General features: G+C 40.6%; 2 protein-coding genes and 1 non-coding gene across 5 annotated transcripts; 2 read left to right on the forward strand and 1 right to left on the reverse strand.

The window, feature by feature from the left end:
* The first annotated feature begins 166 nt into the window (after positions 1-166).
* Positions 167-18,972, forward strand: ttc37 (tetratricopeptide repeat domain 37). 3 transcript variants are annotated; one of them, XM_042487692.1, is made up of 41 exons: positions 167-223; positions 661-761; positions 1,090-1,233; positions 1,461-1,552; positions 2,069-2,144; positions 2,239-2,385; positions 2,630-2,728; positions 2,888-2,996; positions 3,142-3,282; positions 3,827-3,925; positions 4,154-4,278; positions 4,468-4,554; positions 4,783-4,886; positions 5,030-5,156; positions 5,391-5,570; positions 5,733-5,857; positions 5,976-6,226; positions 6,679-6,781; positions 6,919-7,101; positions 7,272-7,419; positions 7,499-7,577; positions 8,434-8,495; positions 8,582-8,638; positions 8,735-8,803; positions 9,338-9,412; positions 9,654-9,795; positions 9,895-9,988; positions 10,127-10,207; positions 10,312-10,436; positions 10,528-10,651; positions 11,110-11,334; positions 11,902-11,974; positions 12,147-12,200; positions 12,456-12,567; positions 12,942-13,070; positions 13,157-13,281; positions 13,441-13,605; positions 15,261-15,413; positions 16,824-16,954; positions 17,724-17,847; positions 18,598-18,972. In XM_042487692.1, exons 2-41 carry the CDS (start codon positions 672-674, stop codon positions 18,676-18,678), a joined length of 4,710 nt encoding a protein of 1,569 aa, XP_042343626.1. In that variant the 5' UTR covers positions 167-223; positions 661-671; the 3' UTR covers positions 18,679-18,972. The 3 variants fall into 3 exon arrangements, with proteins under 3 accessions (XP_042343626.1, XP_042343625.1, XP_042343628.1); XM_042487691.1 differs by lacking the exon at positions 167-223 and adding an exon at positions 224-315; XM_042487694.1 differs by lacking the exons at positions 167-223; positions 17,724-17,847; positions 18,598-18,972 and adding exons at positions 224-315; positions 17,243-17,693.
* Positions 18,794-24,962, reverse strand: LOC121944118. Its single transcript, XM_042487803.1, has 3 exons — positions 24,913-24,962; positions 23,641-24,332; positions 18,794-20,079 (listed from the first exon to the last, which is right to left on the reverse strand). Exons 2-3 carry the CDS (start codon positions 24,301-24,303, stop codon positions 19,387-19,389), a joined length of 1,356 nt encoding a protein of 451 aa, XP_042343737.1. The 5' UTR covers positions 24,304-24,332; positions 24,913-24,962; the 3' UTR covers positions 18,794-19,386.
* trnai-aau lies at positions 21,554-21,627 on the forward strand. Its single transcript has one exon. It is a non-coding gene; the product is annotated as a tRNA-Ile (tRNA).
* Positions 24,963-24,998: the final 36 nt, after the last annotated feature.

Consider the following 24,998-nt stretch of genomic DNA (forward strand, 5'->3'; position numbering starts at 1 on the left):
GTCCATATTAAAGTCCTGTTATTATGAATTTCTTTCCCAAAGTAATTACATATTTTTATTATAAATTATTTTTGTATTGTTTTGCTATTTTGCTTACATGTACGCACACAGAAGTGGCCCGAGCTGCAGTTAATTTTATTGTGAAAATCCACTGGAGGTGTGACAGCGCCTCTTTCACTTCCGTGTCACCCAAAAGCAGCAGAGCAAGTTGTCAACGTAAACAGTGGGTGTCCCCAGCATTTGTTCACATTTTCTAAATCTGCGTGGGAAATAGCTCAACCAACTGAATAAATAACATCTTATGTGTCGACTAAGGTTTGAAGCCAGCTGTCGTTTTGAAAGTATTTAGTTATTAACGCTCTGACAAGCTTACTGCTAATGCTACATTGCAGTTAGCTAACCAGCTAACACTGCAAACATATAAACACAAGTTCCTCAGATTAACTTTCTTTACTGTTAAGACAGCTACTAATTTTTCACCATGTCTATCACCGCTACTTATTTGTAGTTTACTGTTAGTAAACGGAGTTAGCTCACAATTCATTCATAGTAACACCTTTTAAATATGTTGCAAGTTCATCCACCTAATGGTTTATGGCTTATAGATATATTGGACCTGTGATCTGACAGTGTTTCTTTTTATGTCTCCCTTTCATTCAGATTATTACAAGATGTCTAATAAAGAAGTAAAAACAGCCCTGAAAAGTGCCAGGGAGGCTATAAAAAACAAGGAGTTCAAAGAGGCTTTGAAACACTGCAAGGTAAAGTATCTGCGTTCACATACTGCGGTAGATAAAGTGATGTATTTACATACATGTGGTGCTGGCTGTTGATATGCATCTGATTCAAGGAGCCTGGGTACTGAGGGAGGCTATTAGGGTGTCTACATGTCCTCAAAGTTGTAAAAGTCTAAACATGTCTTAAATTCGTCTTTTATTTTAAACATTGGCCTTAAAAGTCATTAAATTGTATTTAATTTTAAACTGTGAGGTCTTAATGGTAGAGGTAACTGTAGACACCCGGGTGATGTATCTCAAACAGTAATGTTATAGCCTATAGCTGACTTTGCTGTCTTTACTGTGGTTGTAGGCTGTTTTGAAACTAGAGAAGAACAATTATAATGCGTGGGTATTCATCGGCTTGGCAGCCAGTGAACTCGAGCAACCAGATCAGGCGCAGACAGCTTATAAAAAGGCTGTGGAGCTGGAGCCTGAGCAGCTGCTGGCATGGCAGGTAAGGTTGGAAAATCTGTTGGTCTGTGCTGACAAATCCTTCCAGACTTTAAACATCTTCCATCAACTACACTTTGCATAATACTGATAGCAATTCATTAACTAATGTGTAAGATTTAATTAAACTGAGTGATTTCCCCCTGGACGCAACTGTTTTGTGGTTGTAATATTGCAATTTATACTTCTTCTCTCCTCAGGCATGGTAATGATAAATTGTGTTTTTTTTAGGGTTTGGCAAATCTTTATGAAAAGACTGATCAGTGGGATTTCAAAGCAGAGCTGCCTAACGTCTATCAGAAGCTTGTTGAGCTGTATAAAAGGTAACAGTTGGAAAAACATCTTCAGGATGTTTATTAAAACTACAAAGGAAGCTGTGATGAGATAGATAGACAGTCAGACAGTCAGATAGATAGATAGATAAACAACAAAATCAAGTTTGCAACTATCATACACAGTGCAGAAGAAGGCAGTGGCTAGAGTAGAACACTGATCAGAAAAGCAACACTAAGCTTAGTGACCAGTTTACTTGTATAAGTGAACTATCTACAAGCTGTTCAAAACACAGTCTTGAAAAATTAAACATCAGTCTAAAACAATCTAACATGGCAGCAAATGTTTTCACTGCTGCAATGATAAATACATGTATAGCTTCAGTTGAAATGAGCAATCATACAGTAAACCGTTAATATGTGCAAACTGGTATTTCAAGTGCAAATCAGCAGTTATATGCAGCTAGCTAGCTGGCTTTTGCTTGCTTATTTGCTTTTGCAATTTTGACTAGTTTTATGTATTCTATTTGTGATGTTATTGATTCTCATTATGCTCTCCATTAACAGCTCTGACAAAAATAAATGTTATGAGATGATCAATAAGCTGTCCGATATCTATCAGTCCGAAAAAGAATATTTAAAGGTATGTGATTCAAAAGCGCATGGGTTCAGTGGGGAAAAAGACACCTTTTTTGTTCTCTTCACACATTTGAAAGCATTTCTATGTTTGCACATAGTTGGCAAAGGTCTGGCTGCAGCTCATTCAGGTGAAGGAGGAAGAGGCTGTGGACAAAAAAGAGTTACTGCAGCTATGGCAACAGATGACTCAGCTCCTTTCAGGCTGCCATAACGAGGAAGAGACAGACAGTGAAACCCAACAGCATGTAAGATATCTCCAAATGTGGACTTAACCTCAGCAACATGTGTTTCTTTTGTGTTTAAACACTTTTCAAAAAATAAGAGCCAATGTCATCCAGTCTACTAAACCCAAATAGTTATTATATTCAGAGCTTACTTCAGGTTTTACCACTGCCAATGACTTACAAACATAAATAGTTTTTTTTTCTGAATGCTGTTGTCGGTGTAAATATCTCTGTTTGGTAACTGTTTTGTGTTTGTGGTCATCAGCTTATCACAGCGTTTGAGAAAGCCATGGTTCTCATGGATCCTGTGCCGGGAGAGGAACACAAGAAGGTGTCAGCTGACTATGTCAAATGTCTTTCCGAAGTGAGTGCACCTTATCTGATGTCCGTGTCACCACCACAGAAATTCAAGGATAATTAAAATATGCTCATGATCATCAAATATAGACTACCTCATACTTGAGCCTGTACAGTTCTGTTCTTAATCACTTGCTCATCTCATGTAAATCTGCCCTTACTGCAGCTGCCTCAAGAAGAAGCCAAAATGAAAGAGGCATGTGAGTCCATGCTGTCTCTCTACCCCAACCAAACTTATCCTCTTGAAGTCCTTTGTTCTCACTACCTCAAAACAGGTGAAATACTGTTTCTAATTAAATTATTTATTTACAGATATTCCAGATTTTTGTTAATTTAAATGTCACTTTTAGGCATTTGGGGAATAATTGGCTCTGGACTCAGTCCCACTCTTCTTAATACATGTCATGTTTTTATTTGAAGGTGTTCAGAATGAGGAGGCAGTCGGCTGTTTCTCTCGGCTTCTTGATCTGTCCCCTGACAGTGGATTAGGTCACTTAGGTCGGGGCACCAAAGCACTGCAAGAAGGAAGGTTTAAAGATGCCATTAAGGACCTTGCACAAGGTAAGTTTGTGCCTAAACAAAGAGTGGATTTTGTTCTTAAACATGCAGTATCCAGGATTTCCCTTAAAAAACAAAGTATGGACTCATACAGAAGTAATCTCTCTCAGTTATCACTAATGATACACTAGAAGTGTGTGGCAGTGTGATTTTCTACAGAGACTGTATTTTCCTATTTTCTGCTTATTTTCTGTGTTTGGATTGTTTATGTGTGTGTACCCCCACAGTGCTTAGGTGAGGTCCAGGCTTTATAAAAAGGTTGCAACCAGGTGCCAGACTGTGAATGCAGGCATTTATGAGACACAGTGCTGAAAAAACGCAAATATAGCAAGAAGAAATACCAAATGAGAGTAAAGTCTGGGGTTTGCCATTACTTTCACTTTCACCAGCGAGCATGTTTAATAACAGTAACTGACAATCATGCAATGTGTACCTTAAATGTAAAAGGTACCTGAATGCGTGATACTGATACATGTACTTTGTTTAATCTCTGTAATGTATTTTTTTCCTGTTAATTATGCATGATCTGTCTCTCTTTTTTTTCTAGGGTTGAAAAAAATGAACTCCAGTACAGGATGGTGCAGTCTGGCTGAAGCTCAGTTTAAAATGCAGAGATACTCAGACAGTGCTATATCATGCTCTCAAGGTATATTTTTTCTTCTGTATATCACTATGCTATCCAGATATAATCACTGATCCAACTATTTCAAATAATGTGTCCAATTAGACCGCGTCAAGAGTTCATTCAAAAGGAAAAAAAACATTTTTGAATAAAATAGGGATGCTTACCACCACTTTCAAAGGGCAGTTATCCTTATTCCCTGTAGCAGAAAATGAACTTCACCACGTGTGTGTGTGCGTGTGACTCCATCAGGTCTGACCGTGTGTGGAGACAAGGACAAGGAGCTGAGGGTCAAACTGCTGAGGCTGAAGCTAGAGGCTTTAGTCAGGAGTGGAGGAGAGAAGGCTGCAGACCAGGCTTTGGAGACATTCTCACAGGTTATGTGATTGACTAATACTCTGTTTATTCAGCATGTTGTATGTGCTATACAGTTGAATTTTCTTTAGTGTTAATATTTAATATTATTTATTATTTTTCAGTTGTAACCTTGGACATACATGTGTTGCACTACATAATATCAAAGAAAATATCACATATATGTTTGTTGTTTTTCTTTTTTTCTTTAGATTCCAGATGCTGAAAAAGACCCAGTTCTGTTAGCCCTTAAAGGACGTGCATACATTAACAAGGGACAAGTTGATCAAGCACTTGAGGTTTAAAACCTTTTACCTACTGAACTTTGTCTGGGAAAATGTCAGATGTATTTAGGAAAAACAGTATTGCAGTAAATTATTTATTCAAAGTCTGACTTTGAGAACTGGATAATAACAACTTGAGATAAACCTCTGTCCTCTATCTTGATATATGGATAGGAAGAAAATTGTCTCTTGTATCAGACATGAGATAGATTGATGAGGATAAAACTACTGTGTCTTCCACAGGTCTCATCAGAGCTGGTGGCCTCGAACCCTAACCTGGCTCAGGGCTTTGAACTGAGAGGAAGGGCACACTTGGCTCAGGGCCAGCAGCAGCTGGCAGAGGAGAGGTAAAAACCGTGTGTCTTTTTCTGTGCATGTTTTTTATCTGTAGTGCTCCATTTCTAAGTTAAACCCAACAATCCATTTGTATTGTGCAGAAAGGTTTAGTTCTCCCATGTGAACTTTTCCCTATTGCCCTTCTGTTGTTTAGTTTCCTGAAGGCGGTTAGCCAGAGCCCAGATTGTGCAGAATATTATTTCTTGCTGGGACAGCTCTACTGGGACATGGGAGAAGAGACCCGTAAAGACCGGAGCAAAGCCCATACACATCTGCTCAAGGTTAGTACAATTATTAATTGTCACTTTTTTGGCAGGTGAGGGGGATTTTGTTTCATTATATCTTCATTTTAAACACTTTTAAATACTGATGGTCCAGACAAAGCAATATAAGTTTTAAAGGAATTAAAAAACTACACAAATATACTTGTAAAATGTCACAGTATGATTTTTATTGCCAGAAGTCAACTGAGCTGAGTAGCATCTTACCTTGAAAGCTTCATTTGTCCATTTCAGGCTGCAAAGTTAGACCCACACCTCAGCTGTGTATTCCGCTACCTGGGACATTATTACCGGGAGGTGGCAAAGGATCATGCCCGGGCTCGGGGCTGCTATAAGAAGGCCTTTGAGATAGACAGCGATGATGCTGAGTCTGGAGCCGCCTCAGTGGATCTCAGTATGGAACAGGATGATATGGTTCGTGGATTTGTTAGCAAACAGACAAAAACTCCACAAAAGCCACAACTTTCAGAGCTGTCATGTACAGTATTGGCATTTGTGACAGAATTTCTTTGCAGGTCTTATTTGTATTGACCCTTCCAATTCTCTTTTTTCTCTATCTCTACCTAAATGGCACAGGACACTGCCTTAGCAATACTTCAGTCAGTGATTGAGAAAGCCACTCCGGGCTCAGCTAAATGGGCCTGGATGAGACGAGGGCTTTACTATCTGAAGGTCGGGGAGCATCAACAAGCTGTGGCTGAGTAAGAGTTTAAAATCTTATCGTGCATAATGTATTACCTTATGTCTTTATCATTCTCCACATTACCATAGGTAATTTAAGTGTATGGTTATTGCTTATCATTTAATTTATGTCTACAGCCTGCAGGCAGCGCTGAGAGCAGACCCAGAGGACTGGGTGTGCTGGGAGTGTTTAGGTGAGGCCTACTTAAACCGCCGGAGCTTCACAGCAGCTCTGAAGGCCTTCGGGAAGGCCCATCAGCTTCAGCCAGCCTCCATCTACAGTGTGTACCAGGCTGCTGCCATCAAACAGACCCTGGGCAAGTTCAAAGAGGCGGTTGCAGAGTACTTGCAGATCACAGCACAGCAGGACTATGTTCCTGCTCTCAAAGGTAGGTGTTAGGTTCATAATATTATGACTTTCATTGCATACATCTGAATCGTATATCTGAATTTAGACAAAGAAAGGGATGACTGGTTGCTCTGTAGTTAAAACTTGTGGAAAACAGAAAAAATCAGGAAAGACCAGACGAAAATCCAGGCACGCCGAAAATGTGAAAAACGTAGAAAACAAGAAGGACTTGCATTAAACAGCCTTTATCTTAGTGGCTAAATCATTAAAAAAGCCAGCATGTTTTGGTTACTACCAGTCTTCATCAGGGTTTTAAAATTAAAAATAAGATTTAAAAGCTCAGATGAAGACCGGTAGTGGCATTGGCTTTGTTAATGATTTAGTCACTACAATAAAGGCTCTATAAGGTAATTCCTCCTCATTTCTACATTTTTAACATTTTTGGACTCCTGGATTTCATCTTTATTCAGGCTGGTATGATGTGTTGTTCAGGTCTCGGGGAGTGCCAGCTATCTCTGGCAAAAAGTTTCATGGAAGACTGCAGAGATGGAGGAGCCATTGACCTCATTCAGCAAGCCATACAGAACCTCTTCAGGTAATGACTAAACAATAGTTTCATTTCTTAACCGTAAACTGAAACAATGCTTTGTTTGGGATTCATTCATTCCTTCATTCGTCACACACTCTTTCCGATTTCATTGATCAATCCTCTCACATTTCTGTGCTCTTCAGAGCTGTGGAGCTGCGTCCAGACCTGTCGTGTCTGTGGAAGCTGCTGGGAGATGCTTGCACTGCAGTCAGCACCGTGTCACCAAACAGAGCCCAGGTCCTAGTGCCGGCTCCGCTGGCTGGTTTAGATCCAAACACCCAGAGCCACACACTGAACCAGGCCCAGATACTCAAAGTTGGTGAGAGGTAAGATCACAAACTAATATAGACATTTTCTGAGCTGCCTGTTGGTGCTGCTTTGTTCAATCATACATTTATAATGAATCAATAGTCTTTTTGTTGCCCTGTGGCACCATGTCTCCCCTGTTGGCCAGTACTCTAAATACTGAACATTAAGCACATGTTGTTGTCTGCAGGTGTTATGCCCGTGCCTTGAAGCTGATGTCTGAGGTCTCCAGTCTTTGGTATGACCTGGGACTCAACTATTACCACCAGTCCAGGGTCTCCTGTCCAACAGAAGGAGACCAGAACTCTCCGTCTGTGCTCCTGGAGAAGGCCCAGCAGGTAATTCACACCGTCATGCAGTGTTGTATAGTTTCCTCCCAGTGGTGTTTAGCATTGAGTTATTTGTTTTCTTTTTCAGTGTTTAAAAAAGGCTATAATGATGGAAAGTGGGAACCACAGCCACTGGAATTCCCTGGGAGTTGTTTCTATGAGCAAAGGTAAATACCTTGTAAATGTGAATAATAGCCGTCTACCCCATCCAGTGGACAGACTGATTTATTGGTCACTGCTTAATTTATGCATCAATATTTGACTGACAAAAAATGAAAAACCTCTCTCTTAAGCACAGTATTGATTGTGTTGTCTAACTAGATTCATTGATTTAGTGTAAAATGTTTTTACTTTGACTTGATCATAAAACGCCTTTTTTAAGTGAAAGTTTTACATGTATATATTAATGTTTACATGTAACATTCACATTTGATTTACTGTTATTGCTCTGCCCTTAGAAATTAACAGTGTAACATGGTCATCATAGAAAGAACTACAGCTATCAGTTAATGGAAAGCTCTGTCTATAATTGTATCAGCCATTAAAGGGATAAACATGACTTGGTATTCCAAATAATGTTTATCTATACTGCTCAGTAAAAAGGGTGAACTAAACAAAAAGGCTGCATCTTAAATAACACGCTATTTGGCACATTAAAACAGTATGTGAGATCTTTTTAGTATGTTAAGTATGTCTGAAACTGTCAGTTTGCAGTTGTAAATACTGAAGTTATGACAGTCTTTGAACTAAAATTCAGTTCAGTTTTAATTGGTCCAGACAACCTCCAAACATTGGATTAATGTTTTTATTCAGTCTAAAAAAGCTGTAATCTTTCAGACATAGCCATGCCTGATTAAAAAAAAAAAACCCAACGCATGTCTAGCACTTTAAATTAAGCCTAAGACATGACATAAATAAAATTATGTGTACTATTTTTTCCTGACTAATACAGCTACCTCTGACTGATCTGTGTCACCGGAACTGATACACTTTTATTTCGTCACTTTCTTTCTATTATGTAAGGTCTTGAGAACTTCGCTCTGGCTCAACATTGCTTCATCAAGTCCATACAAGTCGAACCAAATGTATGTACTGCACATTTGTTTAGGTGATGAACAGTATTCTCAGAAATTCTAATGCTTTTATGTGACGTTTTGATATTTCATTATAGAATGTTGTTGCTTGGACCAACCTTGGTACCCTGTATTTGAAGAAGGACAACATAGAGGTGTGTGTGATCCGTTTTCTTATATATTTGGGGTTTTTTTTGCTTATCAAAGTCGGCTGACATTTTCTTTTATAAAGCCTGGTCGTTTTTTCTCAGCTTGCACACGAGGCCTTTAAGATTGCACAGTCACTGGAGCCGCTTTACGTCAACTGCTGGATCGGACAGGTACAAAGACTTTATCAGACCATGTTTAAAGATCACTTTAAATCACTTTGTCGTGGAAATGGACACTTGGCAATAACTCAGTGTCCAAGGGTTGTTTTTACTGTATATGTATACATATATAAAGTATGTGACAAACCATCAGGCAAAATCTCACAGTACAACTAACAAGGAAAAGGATAATTAGGTTTACGTAGGATGCTTTAAGTGTTTGAAAATGGAAAAACTAGACATATAGGTTGGGTGAGAGGCCTCAAGGTGATGAGATGTAAAATGAGTCCAAATAAACAGCCATGGCCAGTTATACATAAATTTCATTTAGCAAAGCAAGGATTTCAAGTTCAGCTGTAGTTAAATAATATTAGGTTCTTGGCTAAATGTGCAGTAATTTCCTGTTGGTTGGTATTTGAAATATAGAAGTACAAGGTCAAAAGAAATTGCATAGTGTGCTGGTCTTCATAAGACATAATAACTGTTTGTCTTTGACCGCGTTTCTCGGTCTTAATGATAGTTTTGTCCCCTTTGTCCTCCTACCAGGCGCTGATAGCAGAGAGAGTGGGAAGCTACGACACCATGGATCTCTTCAGGCACACCACTGAACTCAGCACACATGTGCGTGACCTCCCAAAATCACTGGGGGCTGCGACTGAAATACCCACTAATTAGCTGGCTAATTACAGTTTAATCTTTGCTTCAACTTTCTCTGTCACTCTGCTGAGTTTTCATCTACAAACCTTTGCTACCACTAGAAAGTAATTACGGGTGATACCACAATGAAACAATGTGTATTTGCCTTTCTCTGCCTTTTTCTCCCTTTTCATATGAATCTCTCTAACACTCATTTCCCCGGCAGATGGAGGGAGTGAAAGGTTATGCCTACTGGGTATGTTCCACCCTGCTGGATAAGAGCAACCGAGACTCTGAGCTGTACCGCTACAATATAGTCCAGATGAACGCCATCTCTGCTGCTCAGGTGGCACTCAGCAAGTACACAGGTACAGCGTCTATTTGTGTGTCGATGTGTGTCCCTTGTTGTACTTCGGGCCATGTGACAGATGTTGTGTGACATGAAGTTTATTTTGCCTCTCTCCCAGAGAGGATCCAGTGTGACCCTGACGCCTTCATTATGCTCGGCTACCTGAATGAGCATCTGCACTTGAAGAGGCAGGCCTTACAGGCTTACAAAAGGTGTCTGTTTAAATCACACCAACTGCTTCCAGAGGTTGAGAAAGTGTACCAGTGAAAGAAAGAGAAACAATAAGAAAGACATTTTAGTACATATTTGTATATAAAACACCTTTCTAAATCTTAACTCTCTTTCCTCAGAGCTGTTGAACTTCTTCAGTCCATGTCCTCGACAGAGGAGCTGCTGGCTTTCGCTCTAGGAAGCTATGGCCGTGCTTTGTGGTAACACCGTCCTTTCTCAGTTCCATGTACTTTAATCATTTCTTACATAACTCACAAAACACCATGCACTCCATTCTTTGTATGTTGCACTGTGTCTATTGCAGCACCTCAGGCCAGTTGGAGGAGGCGGTGCGTGTTTATGATTCCACTCCACTGCAGGAGCTCAGTGATTTGGCCGGCCTGGCTCTGGTCTACTGCAGGGCAGGACTCATCCCAGAGAGCATTAACGGTGAGAAAGGGGAGACACACTGAAATCAGAGATTGTGTATGTGTTTTCATGCCAGAGTGACTGTGACTTAATAGTTTTGTTTGTACTGTAGCCTATGAACGCGCCTTGGCTGTGGCGTCCAGTGAGAAGGAGAAGGCTTACATCTTGACAGCTCTGGCGCTGCTTCAGCACCGGCAGGGTAACCTGGACTCAGCCAAGACTCTGCTGTTTAAATGGTGAGTCCGCATTGTTGTCTGGACCTTACCAGTGATTTTATAGGGTGAAAAAAAACTTCAAAAGGATCTTTTAAATATGGCATTTTATTGTATTTGAAAGGATACTGTTTGAAAGCAAACTGTCAAGTCTTGGATCATGGAGTTTGTTTGAAAATCTTCTTGTCATACCACATGATTTTAAGAAAAGATAAGATAATCCTTTATTAGTCCCACAGTGGGGAAATGTGCATTGTTAGAGCAGCTATGAGGTACAGGACAAGCAACAAAAGAGCAATTCAAATAGTAAAAAAAAAAACAAATATAAAAAACATTAAATAATAAAAAAACAAGGTGCCAAGTATAATTAAAATCTCCCTCTCTCTCTCTCTCTCTATATATATATATATATTAAAATGTTATAATAACTGTACTGTATTTTTTACAAACTAAAGGTATTTGTCTGTTTTCTGCCTCCACAGCTCGATGTTAAAGGAGCCCATCTCAGAGTCCCTGCTCTGTTTATGTGCCCTGGGATTGGTCCACAGTGATGCTACACTAGCTGCTGCTGCTCTCACCGAGCTGCTGAAGCAAGGCTCAGCCTCTGGGAATGTTATAGAGCAGCGATGTCTGCTCACCTGTGCCTTGCTCGCTCTGCAGGGTAACTACAGCGCAGTGCAGAGAGAGGCTTCCAGAGCTGTGCACAGGTAAACTGTTTGTTTAAATTTTTAGAGTACCCTACTGACCCGCTGTGCCCTACAGCAACCTAATTTCATTTCTAAAAAGAACAGGTATTCATCAGTGTGATTAGATTGCACTTTTGACAGAAAAGGCCAGATTTCCCGAAACCTTTTGCAGCTTGTGTTTGTTTTATGTGCATTTTTTGAGGATTGCACATAAAAAACGGCATAGCATGTAAAATGTGTTTGATGCATGTATCACTGGATTTGGGGTCAGTTTTGGACACAATATTAATGTAAGTCACATGTTGAAAAAGCTGACATGGGGGAACACTCCACAGTTTGCAGTATTTGCATATTGTACTGATTTTATCTGCCTCCTTGTAGACATTTGAACATCAAGTTTTTTTAGATGCTTTGTTTTTTCCCATGTAGTCCCTATACATTTGAACCTACACACCCTCTGACAAGTACCGTGACAAATTATCAACAAGTGCAATACTTTCCCTGAACCGTGTAGCAACATATCCACCAAGTCATTCTTTGCAGGTGATTATAGGAAAAAACAGTCTTATTTTTCTGTCTTGCTTCCAGCAATCCTGGAAACCCCTCTCTGTGGGCTTTGCTGTCCAGGGTGGTACCACAATACTACCCCAGGAAGGCAAATGTAAGGCTGCACACACACACACACACAAAGGTTGCACACACCTCTCGAGCACAAACACAGGAAATCTATCACGTGCATACATTTAAATAAGCAGCATTGTCCATATTTGCTGTTGTGCTGCTGGACAGTTAGAGTTGAAAGGTTTTATGGTTTCGTCTGCTGTGTTTTCCAGGGCGGAGCGATGGCTGGTCATGTTGCCTGTCTCTCCAGTATGACCCAAGGAAAGGTAAAGAGTGACTATATATTTATGTTGAAATGACTCTGTTTATCTTTAGCTGCTATTCTGTCTGTTTTGTTACATTCTCTTTAATCCCTGTTTAATTTTAAAAATTAAACCCAGTGCTAAATTATGTTATTTTGAACTCTATAGTGTGTAATCTATTTCACACTGTATAGATCTGTCAGGATCCGAAATGCATTTTGGTGTCGTTGCCACAGTGTTTTCAAATGAAACCTAGGTGATCTAACTTGTGTCCTGCAGAGGGCGTTGTTGTACAGTGGAGTGAACCAGCTAGCCAGTGGAAGACACTCCAAAGAGGACAGTCTCAGGAATGCATTGAAGACAATGCAGAGAGCTGTGCTGCTCTGTCCTGGTAAACACACACACACACACACACACACACACACACACACACACACACACACCTGGAACTATAGACTACCTCACACAACCACACACTTATCATTGCAAACTGAAAATATAGATGTCTTGAAAAACAATTCAGTCAGTAACAGGAAATTCATTTATGTAAACACTCTTATTAAGATAAGTTCTGGTGAGATAATGTGTATGCTAAACTGGTTTGAGAACCATCTTCTAATCTAATCAACGCTGTCTCTCTGCAGCTTTGTGGCAAAGTGAAGCTTGTATATGTTTATGCCAGTTTGATAAATGCAAAGCTACCATACACCTACGATTAAAGGAGTACTGAGATGTCTGAGTCTCATCTCTTCTCTATGCTTTCAGATGATCCAGCAACATGGGCGGGATTAATGGCTGCCTGTCACACAGAAAACACCGCCTGTTATCTCTCTGGTTCTGCTCCTCGCAGACAAGGACTGGAGCAAACCCTCATGTCAGTGGTGTCTGAGAAAGGTGTGTGCACTTGATTGTGTGTTTTCTGTGGTTTTTACTATTTTGTGTATGTTTGAGTGTATAACGGACACCATTTTGTATCCCAGTGCATAATGTGGAGGAGATAGAGCGCCCTCTAGCCCAGACTCTAGAAGGCTGGGTGTTGCAGCAGGCAGTGACTGGTCTCATGCAGGGGGGGCGGCTGGAGCAGGCAGAAGCCCTCTGCTCACAGGTGGGATATTAACACACAAACATTCACATACAACATTAATGATTTAATTTAATTTAATTCATTGTAATTTAAGACTCGTTTCAGACTGATAATAACATAGATGTAGAAATAAAAGTTAGATGTGAGGCCTCTTCTTTCTTCCACTGTGTTTTTTCTCAGGTGCTGAATGTTTCTCCTGAACACCCAGCAGTGATGCTGTCACTGAGACAGGTGCAGTGTCAGCGCCTCCTTGTGGCCGGTGGTGGTGCTGTCCTCCCAGACTCTGTGCTTGAGGAACTTAACAACACTGTAATGATGAACCCCACCAACCTCGGGGCGTGGCATGTAAGTGGACGCACAGATGTCGACAAGCCATTACTCTTTCAGCTGTTTAACGGTACATTTTAAATAGAGCTATACCATATTGTTCACACAGACATACACTGATCAGTCTTGACATTAAAACTACTGACAGGTGAATGAATATCATCTTGTTACAATGCAATTTTCTGCTGCGTGCCACTTGACCCGCACCACCCACACAAACACCAGTACAGACCAAGTACACTTCCCTATGGCAGTGGCGCCCCAACAGGACTATGCACCATGCCATATTTCCAAAACTGCTCAGGAATGGCCAGAGGAATCACAATCACATCAAGCATCCAGGAAACATGCCTGTACCCCACCTCGCAACCAACAGGACTCAAAGGATCCGCCCCTAGCGCCCTGGTGCCAGACACCACCGTGGTTGAGACTCGACGCTGGGGTACCAGCCCTTCTCAGTGATGCACAATCAGAGTGGGATCTCGGGGGTTTGGAGACCAGATGGACGCCTCGCTCTCCTTGTTACATTCCTCTGGCCTATCCTGAGTGGTTTTTTGGCAGGGTGGCGTCGCACACAGTCTTTGCTGCATGGGACGTTGCCATCGGGGATAACCATTCCCATGAGGGGGTGTTCTTGGTCGTCAGCGGTGTTTGGGTGGGTAGTGTGTGTCAAGTGGCATTTGCATGAATGCCAGGACACAATGTTTCCCAACACTGCACTGTAACAAGATGATCAATGTTATCAAATTCACCTTGCAGTGGTTTTAATGTTGCCGCTGTATATATGTAGCAAAAAGAGTTGATACTTACCAACTCTGTTACATACCGAGGCTTGAAAATTCAGATGATCTCAGTCTTGGATAATCACTTGTTTAAGTGTTGAGGTCATTGAAATGATAGCCATTTTGTCTTGCTTCCACTGAGACACTGGGCGAAGGCAGACAGTTTTTGTGCCTTGTTTGAGATCTCTTTGCTCCATTTAACATCAAATGGCTCCTACCAGCAGGGGGGCAAGCAGCAAAGATGCCAGGCTCTTCTCTTCAAAGGTGTGAACATATTGGCAGACTGCAACAATGGTTAATGAGCAGAAGTGTTACTATATAAATGCGGAGTTAAAATGTGTAGCAACAACACAAAGTCATAGACCATTCTGTACAAACAGAGACCAGTTACGTAAGGTTCTTTCAAAATCCACATGCAATCAGTGATTTTATGTCATGCTAGCAAGGTAATTTTCCATTAAATTTTTTGTTAGTCTTTGTATTTTTGTATTATTTCGTTAGCTTTGGAGTTCATTGGTGTTACAAGTAATAAGTAGAGCTTTGGCTTCATTCTTCTTATTATAAGAATATTGCATCGAGAATTCATATCACTAGCTGAACATTTTTGTAGTTTAATATTTGCTTCAACTTGAAGCCACAGGCAGCAGAATGATCAGATGTAAACTCTTGAGTTATTTAAGAAAAATGGCTGTATCATTTCATTTTTGCCCTTCTTTCATCTCTTCTTCCAATCTTTACTCTCACATCGCCTTGAACACTCTCCTTAATGATCCTCTTTCTTTACTTCTCACATTTCCCCTCCCACCCACCCCTTTGTAAATCTCACATTCTCACCTCTACTCCCACTCATTCTTGGTTTCAAATCACACTCCTCCTCTCTTTTTTTTATAGTGGCTGGCTGTGGTGTATCGGAGTCAGGGCCTCTTGGTTCAGGCAGTCATGGCCTACAGGCAGAGTCTGCAGCTCGCCTCACAGCTCGGCCTGCACAGCGGCCAGGTATCCAGCCTGCTGCGACTAGCCCTGCTTGCCCTAGGACCCTGTTTGGTGAGTTCCAGCATAGGATGTGGCGTGAATCTAGATCCAACATGTGATAGTTGTGCAATTAAAGCTGTACTTTATCTGATATTTCTTTCCTGCAATACTGTGGCAGTGAATAAGACATTTTTTTGCATTACAAATGTAATGGTAAAATGGCAACATGGAAGTTAAAGTTAGCACTGTGTCAAGATGCTAGCAGTGTTTGCACCAGGAGTACTGTTCTAGCAGTGACTTGATGGTGTTTTTGTAAAATGAGAAGAAGACTTGCATATTACTTCACACATGTAATCTCAGAGGCAGCTCCTATCGACACCCCTGTCAGTGTATGACAGGGATGGACTTATGGAAACAGCAGCCAAGGCCAAGTAGAAATACAAACAAGACCCAAAACAAGACCCGAAACCGCCTTTGTGTTTTATCTGCAGGGGATATGGTTTTTAGTCCTCTGCTCACATTTTGCTAACTGTGATAATCATCTTAATGTGATAACAGCCACTGCTGCTCTGAAAACACTTACTAACAGAGAACAAATTGTGCATATTTGTTTGTATCCACAATTGTATCCTCTGAATGGCTAACATTGTGCTCTTTAAATTAATTTTAAGGTGTTTATACAAGAGATCTCCAACATGAACATGCAAAATGTACCTCCAGCCACTGGTTTATCTGTAAATGCATTGCTGGTGGGGGCTTGAGTCCCTAATGTTTCTGACAGTGGATCATTGTCTGTGTTGGGGGCTTAAAAAAAAAGATTCACCTTGACCGGCATCGCTGTTGTCAAGTGAAGTGCCTGACTGTCCACCTGTCAGTGCCACCTCTCCAATTATTTCTTGGATTCTTAGGTATGCCTGCAAGACCGCAACCTCTTCCTGTCCTCCTCCACTTATCATAATGAAGCACTTGGCTTGGGAAATGCATTTTTTTGCTTCCATTTTTGTGTCAAATAATTTTCTTTTAATTCCAGTTGACTGTATGTCCCTTTGCTGACATTACATTTATATTTTGCCATCAACTGTATTTTTTCCTTTTTTTTGACACTGACACTGGAAATTTACAGGTGTACTTTGTTGAAGTTTATTTAAAAGTTGGCAGGTTTTAGTACTGCTCAAGTTCTTCTTTTTTTTGAGTTGACAGCTCTTCAATTTTTGGGCATGTGCCAGAGTATTTGCACATGGCACAACACCTGCCATCATTTCAGCGCATCTGGAATGAGCAGATTTGGAAGGTTAAGAACATGTGATGTATCTGAAGTTGACTTCACTTCTGTTCCTTAAAAAAGAAAAAATTTAGTTAGTTTAAGAAGAAATTTAACAGGATGTTACTGTATGAGGCACAATGTTAGAAAACAACACTCTAACACTAAATACATGTTTAGTAGGTGAATAAAACGTGACCCTGTGTGATCTGACCTCTCAGGCCGGTGTCCCGGGAAACGACTGGACCAACATGATACAAGAAGCCACCACTGAGGTCCTGAAGCTTGGTTCATCCCCTATGGCCCAGCTTTTCCAGGCCCTGCTCCAGTATGTGACCAAGATGGCTGCGAGGTCAGTGCTTCTCGATGTTTTCTGTGTCACCTGCAGCAGGTAGTATGCAAAATACACGTTGCAGGTGTGTGGGTTGCTCTGCGTGGATATACAAATGACTTTATCCCATTGGCAATCTGAAGTGAAATATATCATCTGAAGCGATTGAACGAATCATAAGTTCCCTGAAACTTCAGAGTTATGCCTCCATCTGTCGTTTCAAGATGTTTGTACTTTTGAAACTGCAGATCAATTTACAAAGCAGAGTTTCCTTTCCCTGACATAATAGCCTTCTGTCACTACTCACAGGCCTGCCAGGACGCTTAATGAGAACGCTACATTTATCAGAGAGCTGAGGAGAACGAATATGCCAATCATGAACTGGCTAAATTCCTTGGGAGATGCTGCAGGAACACCCCTGTGCCAAACATAATCACTGTATCAAAGGCCCTTTTATGCCTGAGACAAGTTTCATTTTATTATATATTAGAAAAAAGGAGATTGCTTTAAGATTCAGAGAGGGTTTCAATCCAGACCAGCAGAATAACATCATGCCAGCTCGCCAACAAGCCAGGTCAGCAGCCATCCAATTCCATGTTTCAAATTAGCAAATTATCATAGATGCTGTTTACAGGCACCATGATAGGGAACACTCACATTTACCTCCTCATTTCGTTCACAGATTCCACTCCTTCATGTAACCTACCCAGACATGAGCTTCAGTTATTTGGTGAACAAGTAACAAGGCTCATGTTACACCTTTGGCCATTTCTGTGTGTGTCTTCTGCAGGGAAACGAGGCGTTTGTTGGAGAGGCTGGCATACTCCCAAGACTTCCCAGTTACGGTGGTACAGGTGGCCAGCTGGTACCTCCTCAGGCACTTGCACGCCAAAAACGACGAGGAGCTAATAAATGTGAGCCATCAGCTGCCTCATACCTACACTGGCACCTGATCGAATGATTTATGTGGTGATATATACTCATTTGAAGTGCCTGTTTTCAACTAAGACTTCTGCTGAAACAGCAATAGCACTTATAAAGTAACACTGAAACTAGTCGTCTGTATAGAATAACCCAGAAATGAGTCCTGAAACCCGTAAATGAGTTAGTATTTCAGCGTTTCCAGTTCTCTCGTCACAAAGTCAGTGGGTTTTTTGAATGGTTTTTTGGTCAGAAACGTCAATAAGGTCTGTGGATAACACTAGCTTGAGACTTTCACGTTTTGTTCTACAACATAAAATTCATAAATAAATACCTCACTCGCGAACTTTGAAGCCTGTATGTGTCTTAGCAGCACCAAACACAACTTTATTGCCTCGTAGTGGTGGCAACTTGACTGTAGTGTAGTTGGATTATAGCCTATCAGAAGCTTGTTACATTTTGGCTTCAAAAATCCTGAAAGTGGTATTCATTTGTGGATATTATGTTGCTGAACAAAAGGTGTCAGTATCATAAAAGTTTGTTTGACACAGAACATATTTTCTGAAATAAACCAAAATGGAAAATATCCCACCAGCTTTTTGACAAGGGAACCAAATGTTAGTTAGCTTCCATGTTGGCCTACAGAAAAACGCCATCCCTGGGGCACTCTATTGCATTCTGCATTGTTTTTCTTTCACCACAACTTTGATAGTGAACACATTTTCTCATCATTTTTTTGGCAGGTCCTTTTGCAGCATGCCAAAATTCATGGAGATCAAAGACTGCTGGAGTTTCATTCACAGCTTGCCGCTTCATCAGACTGAATCTTTCATGTCTACGACTGTATCGCTATGGAATCATGCTGCTCAGCGAGTTTATCCACAGGTTTCCTGGGTCTCTTCCCTACATATGAAATCATATCAAACTGGACATAATGGATCTGATATCAAAACATTTATTGGCTTTACATGATTCTTTGGTTTTACATATATAGTCTTTGGGAAATTAAATTAAATGACAAATCATGATCATTATCACATATTTCAAAATGAACATTGCATAAAGTAGCCATTGTCCCCATCCAGGCTGAAATAAAGAAACATTGCTCAGTACAAAAAGATTGTCTCATCTTAAGTGCACATAATCCCAGCGATTGCTGATCCGTCAATACAACCAGAATAAAGTGGGAAAAAAAAGATTATAGTAGACTTAGTAGTGAACAGTACTTAATACAAAAAGACTTTGCTGGTAACATACAGATCCCAGAGACATGTTTAGTAGTAACTACTGTTGCACCAATTACAGTTGTCCATTTGTGTAAAGGAAAAAAAAAAGTAACACAGAACAGCAAATAGTAGAAACTTTGAGCCCTCTTTCAAAAGTATGATTACATCCTGAGATATTAATTTTCACTCTTTGATTTTCTTTATCTAGTTGTCCCTCCACTTGTCTTCTACCACATCAGGTAGCCATAGTGACATGGTTCCTTTTTCCATCTGTTTGACAACTGTTTTTCAGGCCCTTAAACACTCTCAGCGGCTGGCTGTGCAGACATGCTTGGTCATGAGAGTGCAGATGTTTTGCCCACAGCCCCAGCACTGTTGCTTGACGTGTGGAGAATCCTGCTGGGACTTTCTCTTACACAGTGAGCACATGTCCATAGCACCACCAAGATTCGGTGCTGCACCCCAATCTCCTTCACCTAGATTTCTTTTACTATTAGCCAGAAGTTGCTGAAGCTCTGTCAGGAAGGTGTGTTGGGCCTTTCCAATGCCGACGACTTTCACTCTTTTGGGGTCAAACACACAATCCTCCTCTAGGCCGCTGGGTACGGCTTTCATGCCACAGTTGGGGGGTACCCAGGCAGTGTCGTAGCCTTGCGAGCTCCAGGTATACTGCATAGGATGGTTGTCTGTGTCAATGCGTTTGACGCGGCCCACACGCACACGTAACTCAAGGACCACGCGGTTTGAAGGGTTACAGTGCAGCGGATAACGTTCAGCCTTTTTCTTATCACGGCTGACATACACGCCCTTTCCCAGCATGCCACCCGATGACTGCTGAAAGCCGTTGGCGATGATGAGCCGAGCATTGGCGACACTAGTGCCATGGTACATGGTGTAGACGCCACTGTCTTTGGGCGCCTGAGACGCCTTCAGCTCCACACGAGGAGAATCATCATCATAGGTCACCTCCCAGCCAAAAAACGGCAGCGACATTTTTCTCCGTCAAGGATGCTGTTAAAGACCAGCAACTCTGTGAGAAATGAATACACAAATGGCTTCATGTGAGAACAGATTTAAGAGTGACTGGGTGTCATTCGACAAGATGAGTATCCAAAAAAATACAGAATATAGCTTTAACTCTCCAGGGGACTTGGTATCATCATGTGCTTATACACAAAGCTAAGAAGATCACTTTTGAAATTTAATAGGTTACAGATTACTAGTTATCCTGATAAAAATGAATTAAGTCATGCAACTATTTCAGTTACCCCATCAAATTAATGCAGCATTTTACATTTGATTCTTAACTAACAGATGTTTAAAATTTGCTAAGAAAGCCCTGAAATATACAGACATAGTGAATGCAAAAAGAGGACATTACCAGATTTTGTGAAAAGCAACAGAAATAATGTTTTCTTCTACATATAGACTTTTTACCGAAAATAACATATATAGGTGTAACCCGTTTGTAATCACCAACATTTTGATTAGTAGCCTAACTGTAACTTAATTACATATTGTTGCCTCAGTAACTGTAACTGATTACAATTACATTTATTTTGTAATTTAATCACATGTAACTTGTTATTCCCTTATTAGGTGAGCCATCAATTTCTGTGTCCCGGAATCTCTGCTACTGTAAACATATTTATATTATATTTTCGAAACAGTTGTTATCATAATTTGCCTCCATATTTAGATACGGGCTAGCAATTTTTGACATCTGTAAAAGCGGAAACTAGTGCGCAGATCTGTCTGTAAAATGTTACATTACCTGTCAAATGTTTTTCATGTAGCTGGCCCGCACAGCATCCGGCTGTAGCAGATTTAAGTTACAGAAAAGTGAGAAATAACTGATTCCTAAATGTGTACCCCTACCTAAATATTAAAGTAAGCAGTATTTTATTGAAAGACTGAGGTACGTTGTGTCATAAACACTGAGTAAAAAACGGCTATTACATGCTAACCAGTCTTTCTGAGGTAGCATGAGTTAACACCTAAAGTTATTGAACAAGCTATATGCTGACTTAATACTGACGTTAATACTACGTACTAAATCAGCGTTAGGAACAGTCCCTTAACTAAAACTATCAACAAAATGAACGAAATTATGTTTTATTTACAGAAAAGCAAACTGTTAAACTAGTTTACGTAAGAATGCGACGTCAGCGGGACACTTACAATATATGTCAGCCGTCAGACCTTGACTGACACAAAGTTAGTGGTTATTTTCTTTTAATATAACGAGCAATAGTTTTGTTTGACCGTATGATTTAACTCTAACTTGTTAGTAAGTTGACAAACCTTACCGTCAGGGTATAGTCCTTATCTCTGCCTCACCTCAATAAGTTTCACTTTCTATTCAGCTTTGTCTGCATGAATCGAGTTTCGCTGTAATGATTCATGATGAAAACATATTGTCATAGCACACAGTACTTCATTGAAAAACAAAACTATCCACACTTCTGAACGTGGCCGGTTAGCTCAGTTGGTTAGAGCGTGGTGCTAATAACGCCAAGGTCGCGGGTTCGATCCCCGTACGGGCCATTAGATCTTTTTGCCAACATCTGCCATTATTTATTTAATGTTTCCCAAATTTGAGAATGAAACTAACAAAACAATCATCCAGATAAAGCGCACTCTCACACTTCCTTGTTTTGGCTTTATTTAAATGTAAAACTTTATCTCAATTGAGCTGCTTGAATTAAAAGGAGGCATGCCAAAACCCCCAGGTTCACTGTGTGATAGGATTAATTGTAATTTTGTTTGGGAATATATGCTATAAACGCTTAAAGTCATCTTGACATGATGAAGACCACCACCTGGGTGCTGCTTTAATAGGCCTACCTGATGTTTAGGTCCTGTCTTGAAAAGGGGCCCAGCGTCTAAATATAGCTTTAAAAGCTTAATTATCTCAAAGGAGGTTGTGCTTACATGGTGCATATTCCAAAATTAGTTTGTGTTTTATCATATTACCACACAGTAAATTTGGAGCCCGGTAGTATGCCAGCAGAGGCATACTGTATTAAGTGCACAGAGAGGGGAGGGAATGGTTGTGTACCCAGAAGCCCAATCACAGTTTAATCTGGTGGTGATGATGTGGCGAGCGAGCACAATAAAACCCCCCAACAGAGTGTGTTGTGAAAAGCTGTATCTTTTTCATTCTTGTCTAATAGGTACAGTAGTGTTGTCATACCAGTGCTGTTGAATTTTTTTCCTACTCCCATTGCTCTGCCCTTTGAAATGAAACTACACAAGTTTGTGTCATGTAAAGTGGAAAACTGTCTTTTTTTGTGTCAGCCTGAAAAAAAACAAAAAAACTATTTGATATTCGAGCCTTTCCTCATATTGTCAGTTAGATTTCAGACTGCAGCTGACACATCTCTCTCCCTGTAGCACATGAATAAGAAATTGAATATACAGTAGTCGCACTTTGCTGTTTAGTTTTCACCACAACATGTCCCGATGGGACCTGCAAAAATAAATGTTGTGTTCACAGCATCTCTACTCTTCACCAGCTTAAATTTAGTAAAAAAAAAAACATGTAAAATCAGGATGCTATGGGTTTATCTGAAAGCTGAGGGCATTACTACTGATTGAGCTTTTCTGAGTCTCTTCACTAAATATGGAATCATATCAAACATAAGGACATTATGGGTCTAAAGATATAACAATGACATTTATTGGCTTTGATTCTGTCGCATGATACAAAGTTCAACAAATTGGAGTCATTTCAGGCACATATTTAAACATTTCCATCACATAAAATAACTAATGTCCACAGCTACACAGAACAACAGTTATTTTGTGTTGCATGTGATCATAATGATCAGATAATATAAATGAGAATATAAATGAGACCATTTACAGAGATCTTCAAAACATGCAGTGTCACCTATCACCAATTACCAATTACAGTAAGTGCTTTCTTCTGGTAGAAAAAGTTTAAGATTAGACATGAATAACCCATTTTGGAGGCTTATCCCGGTTATGATCGCATACGGGATATGGTGTTTACATGAGCACAGAGAGGTCAGGTCATTGATATTCTCTGTATACATCTCAATTTCTGTTATAGTACTCTAGCCAACATGTTTAGGTTTCTCATTAACAGAATATGGCAGTGGTTCCCAACTGGTGCATCGCAGTCCAAAACTGGGTCATGGGTCCATTCTGAATGGAGTGCAAGTGACTTTAAGTACATTGAATTTCTGTCATGGAGCTTTTTATTTTGAAGTGTGATTTCCTGCTGTAAAGTGAGTGAATAATCGACAAACACTTAACAGAGAGCAAACTAGCTCTATGACATGGCCAAACACAAGTGTTTAACTTTGTGGACCTTGAACAAATGAGTAATTTGGAAACCCTGACTGGACCAGTTGGGAACCAACATAATATGGTGTTTATATGCTCAAATACATAAATGCGATACTCCACAAACCTGATCATAAACAATTTATTCATATCTATGTGAACACATTATGTGTTCTGTTTTCAAAGCATGATCACACCCTAGATCTCGATCTATATCTTCTGCTCTCAGCCTTGTCATGGTTTGGCCGGGCAGAAATGTTTAGACATGACAATGCAGATGTTTTGCCCGCACTCCCAGCACCGTTGCTTGAAGTGTGGAGAACCCTGCTGGGTCTTTCTTTTGCACAGCGTACACACATCTGCAGCACCACCACCTCCTCGTTCTCTGCTGCTTTTGGATGTTTTTGATAGAAGCTGTTGAAGTTCTTTCTGTATGTTTGTGTTTGGTGCGTTTGCAATACCAACCACCTTCACTCTTTTGGGGTCAAACACACAATCCTCCTCCAGGCCGCTGCGCACAGCTTTCAAGCCACACTTGGGGGGCACCCAGGCGGTGTCGTAGCCATTGGCGTGCCAGGTGTACTGCATCGGATGGTTGTCCTGGTCGATGCGCTTCACACGGCCAACACGCACACGCACCTCAAGGACCACACGGTCTGAGATGTTGCTGTTCAACGGATAATGAGATGCCTTTTTCTTATCACGGCTGACATACACACCCCTTCCCAGCATGCCACCTGTTGACTGTTTAAAGCCACTGGCAATGATGAGCCGTGCGCTGGCAATGCTGGTTCCATGGAACATGGTGTAGACGCCCCGATTTTGGGGCTTCTGGGACGGCTCCAGCGCCACACCAGTAAAGGAAGCACCATCGTCAACCACCTCCCAGCCAGAGAACTGCACTGACATCCTGAATTGAGAATGGATAATCTGCAGATCTGTGAGAAATGAATGCAAAGATGTGGGATCATATTATCAAAGATTGAAAAGCATTTAGGGTTGAACTTTTTTTTCTTACAGAGGCAAGTGAAATCCATTGAACCACTTAGCGCAAACTTTTTATTGTCTTTATGCGCTTTTATGTTTTCTTTAAAGTATTCTGAAAAGCATTGTTGTAAAGAGGTGTTATACAAATTAACCTGCATTGTGTCTGTTGTTGCTGTCTCCTTCCTTATTGAGTGATATTTTTTTGCTCAGAGAAATCATCTGTGTCTGCCTCCCTGTCTGAGAGCTTGTACATGTTGCTTTGTTTTCTCTTTGTTGGATGTTGTTAACTTGGATCTTTATAGCCTTGTTGATTTCAGTGAACTCTTATTTGATTAGTGTTCCTTTAATAATCATTTTTAGTTATGGCGATCGGGAGGGGTGTTCTTCCCTCCACCCCGATCTACTTAAAGTTTATCAAAACCACAGTTGCAGTCCTTGTGTTTCAGAAATGCAGTCAATGTGACTTTCTCTGCATATCTAGAAAATTACAAAACATTAAAAGACATTACATTGTCGGTATTTCAGTCTTACCGTCAGTGAAGAGTCGCTTTCTCCGTCAAATGTCTGAGTGTAACTTTCAGTTTCATTTACGATGATATTTACGTCACATTTCTTGG

The sequence above is a fragment of the Plectropomus leopardus genome, chromosome 6 (genome assembly GCF_008729295.1).
Source record: "Plectropomus leopardus isolate mb chromosome 6, YSFRI_Pleo_2.0, whole genome shotgun sequence".
Lineage (NCBI taxonomy): Eukaryota > Metazoa > Chordata > Actinopteri > Perciformes > Serranidae > Plectropomus > Plectropomus leopardus.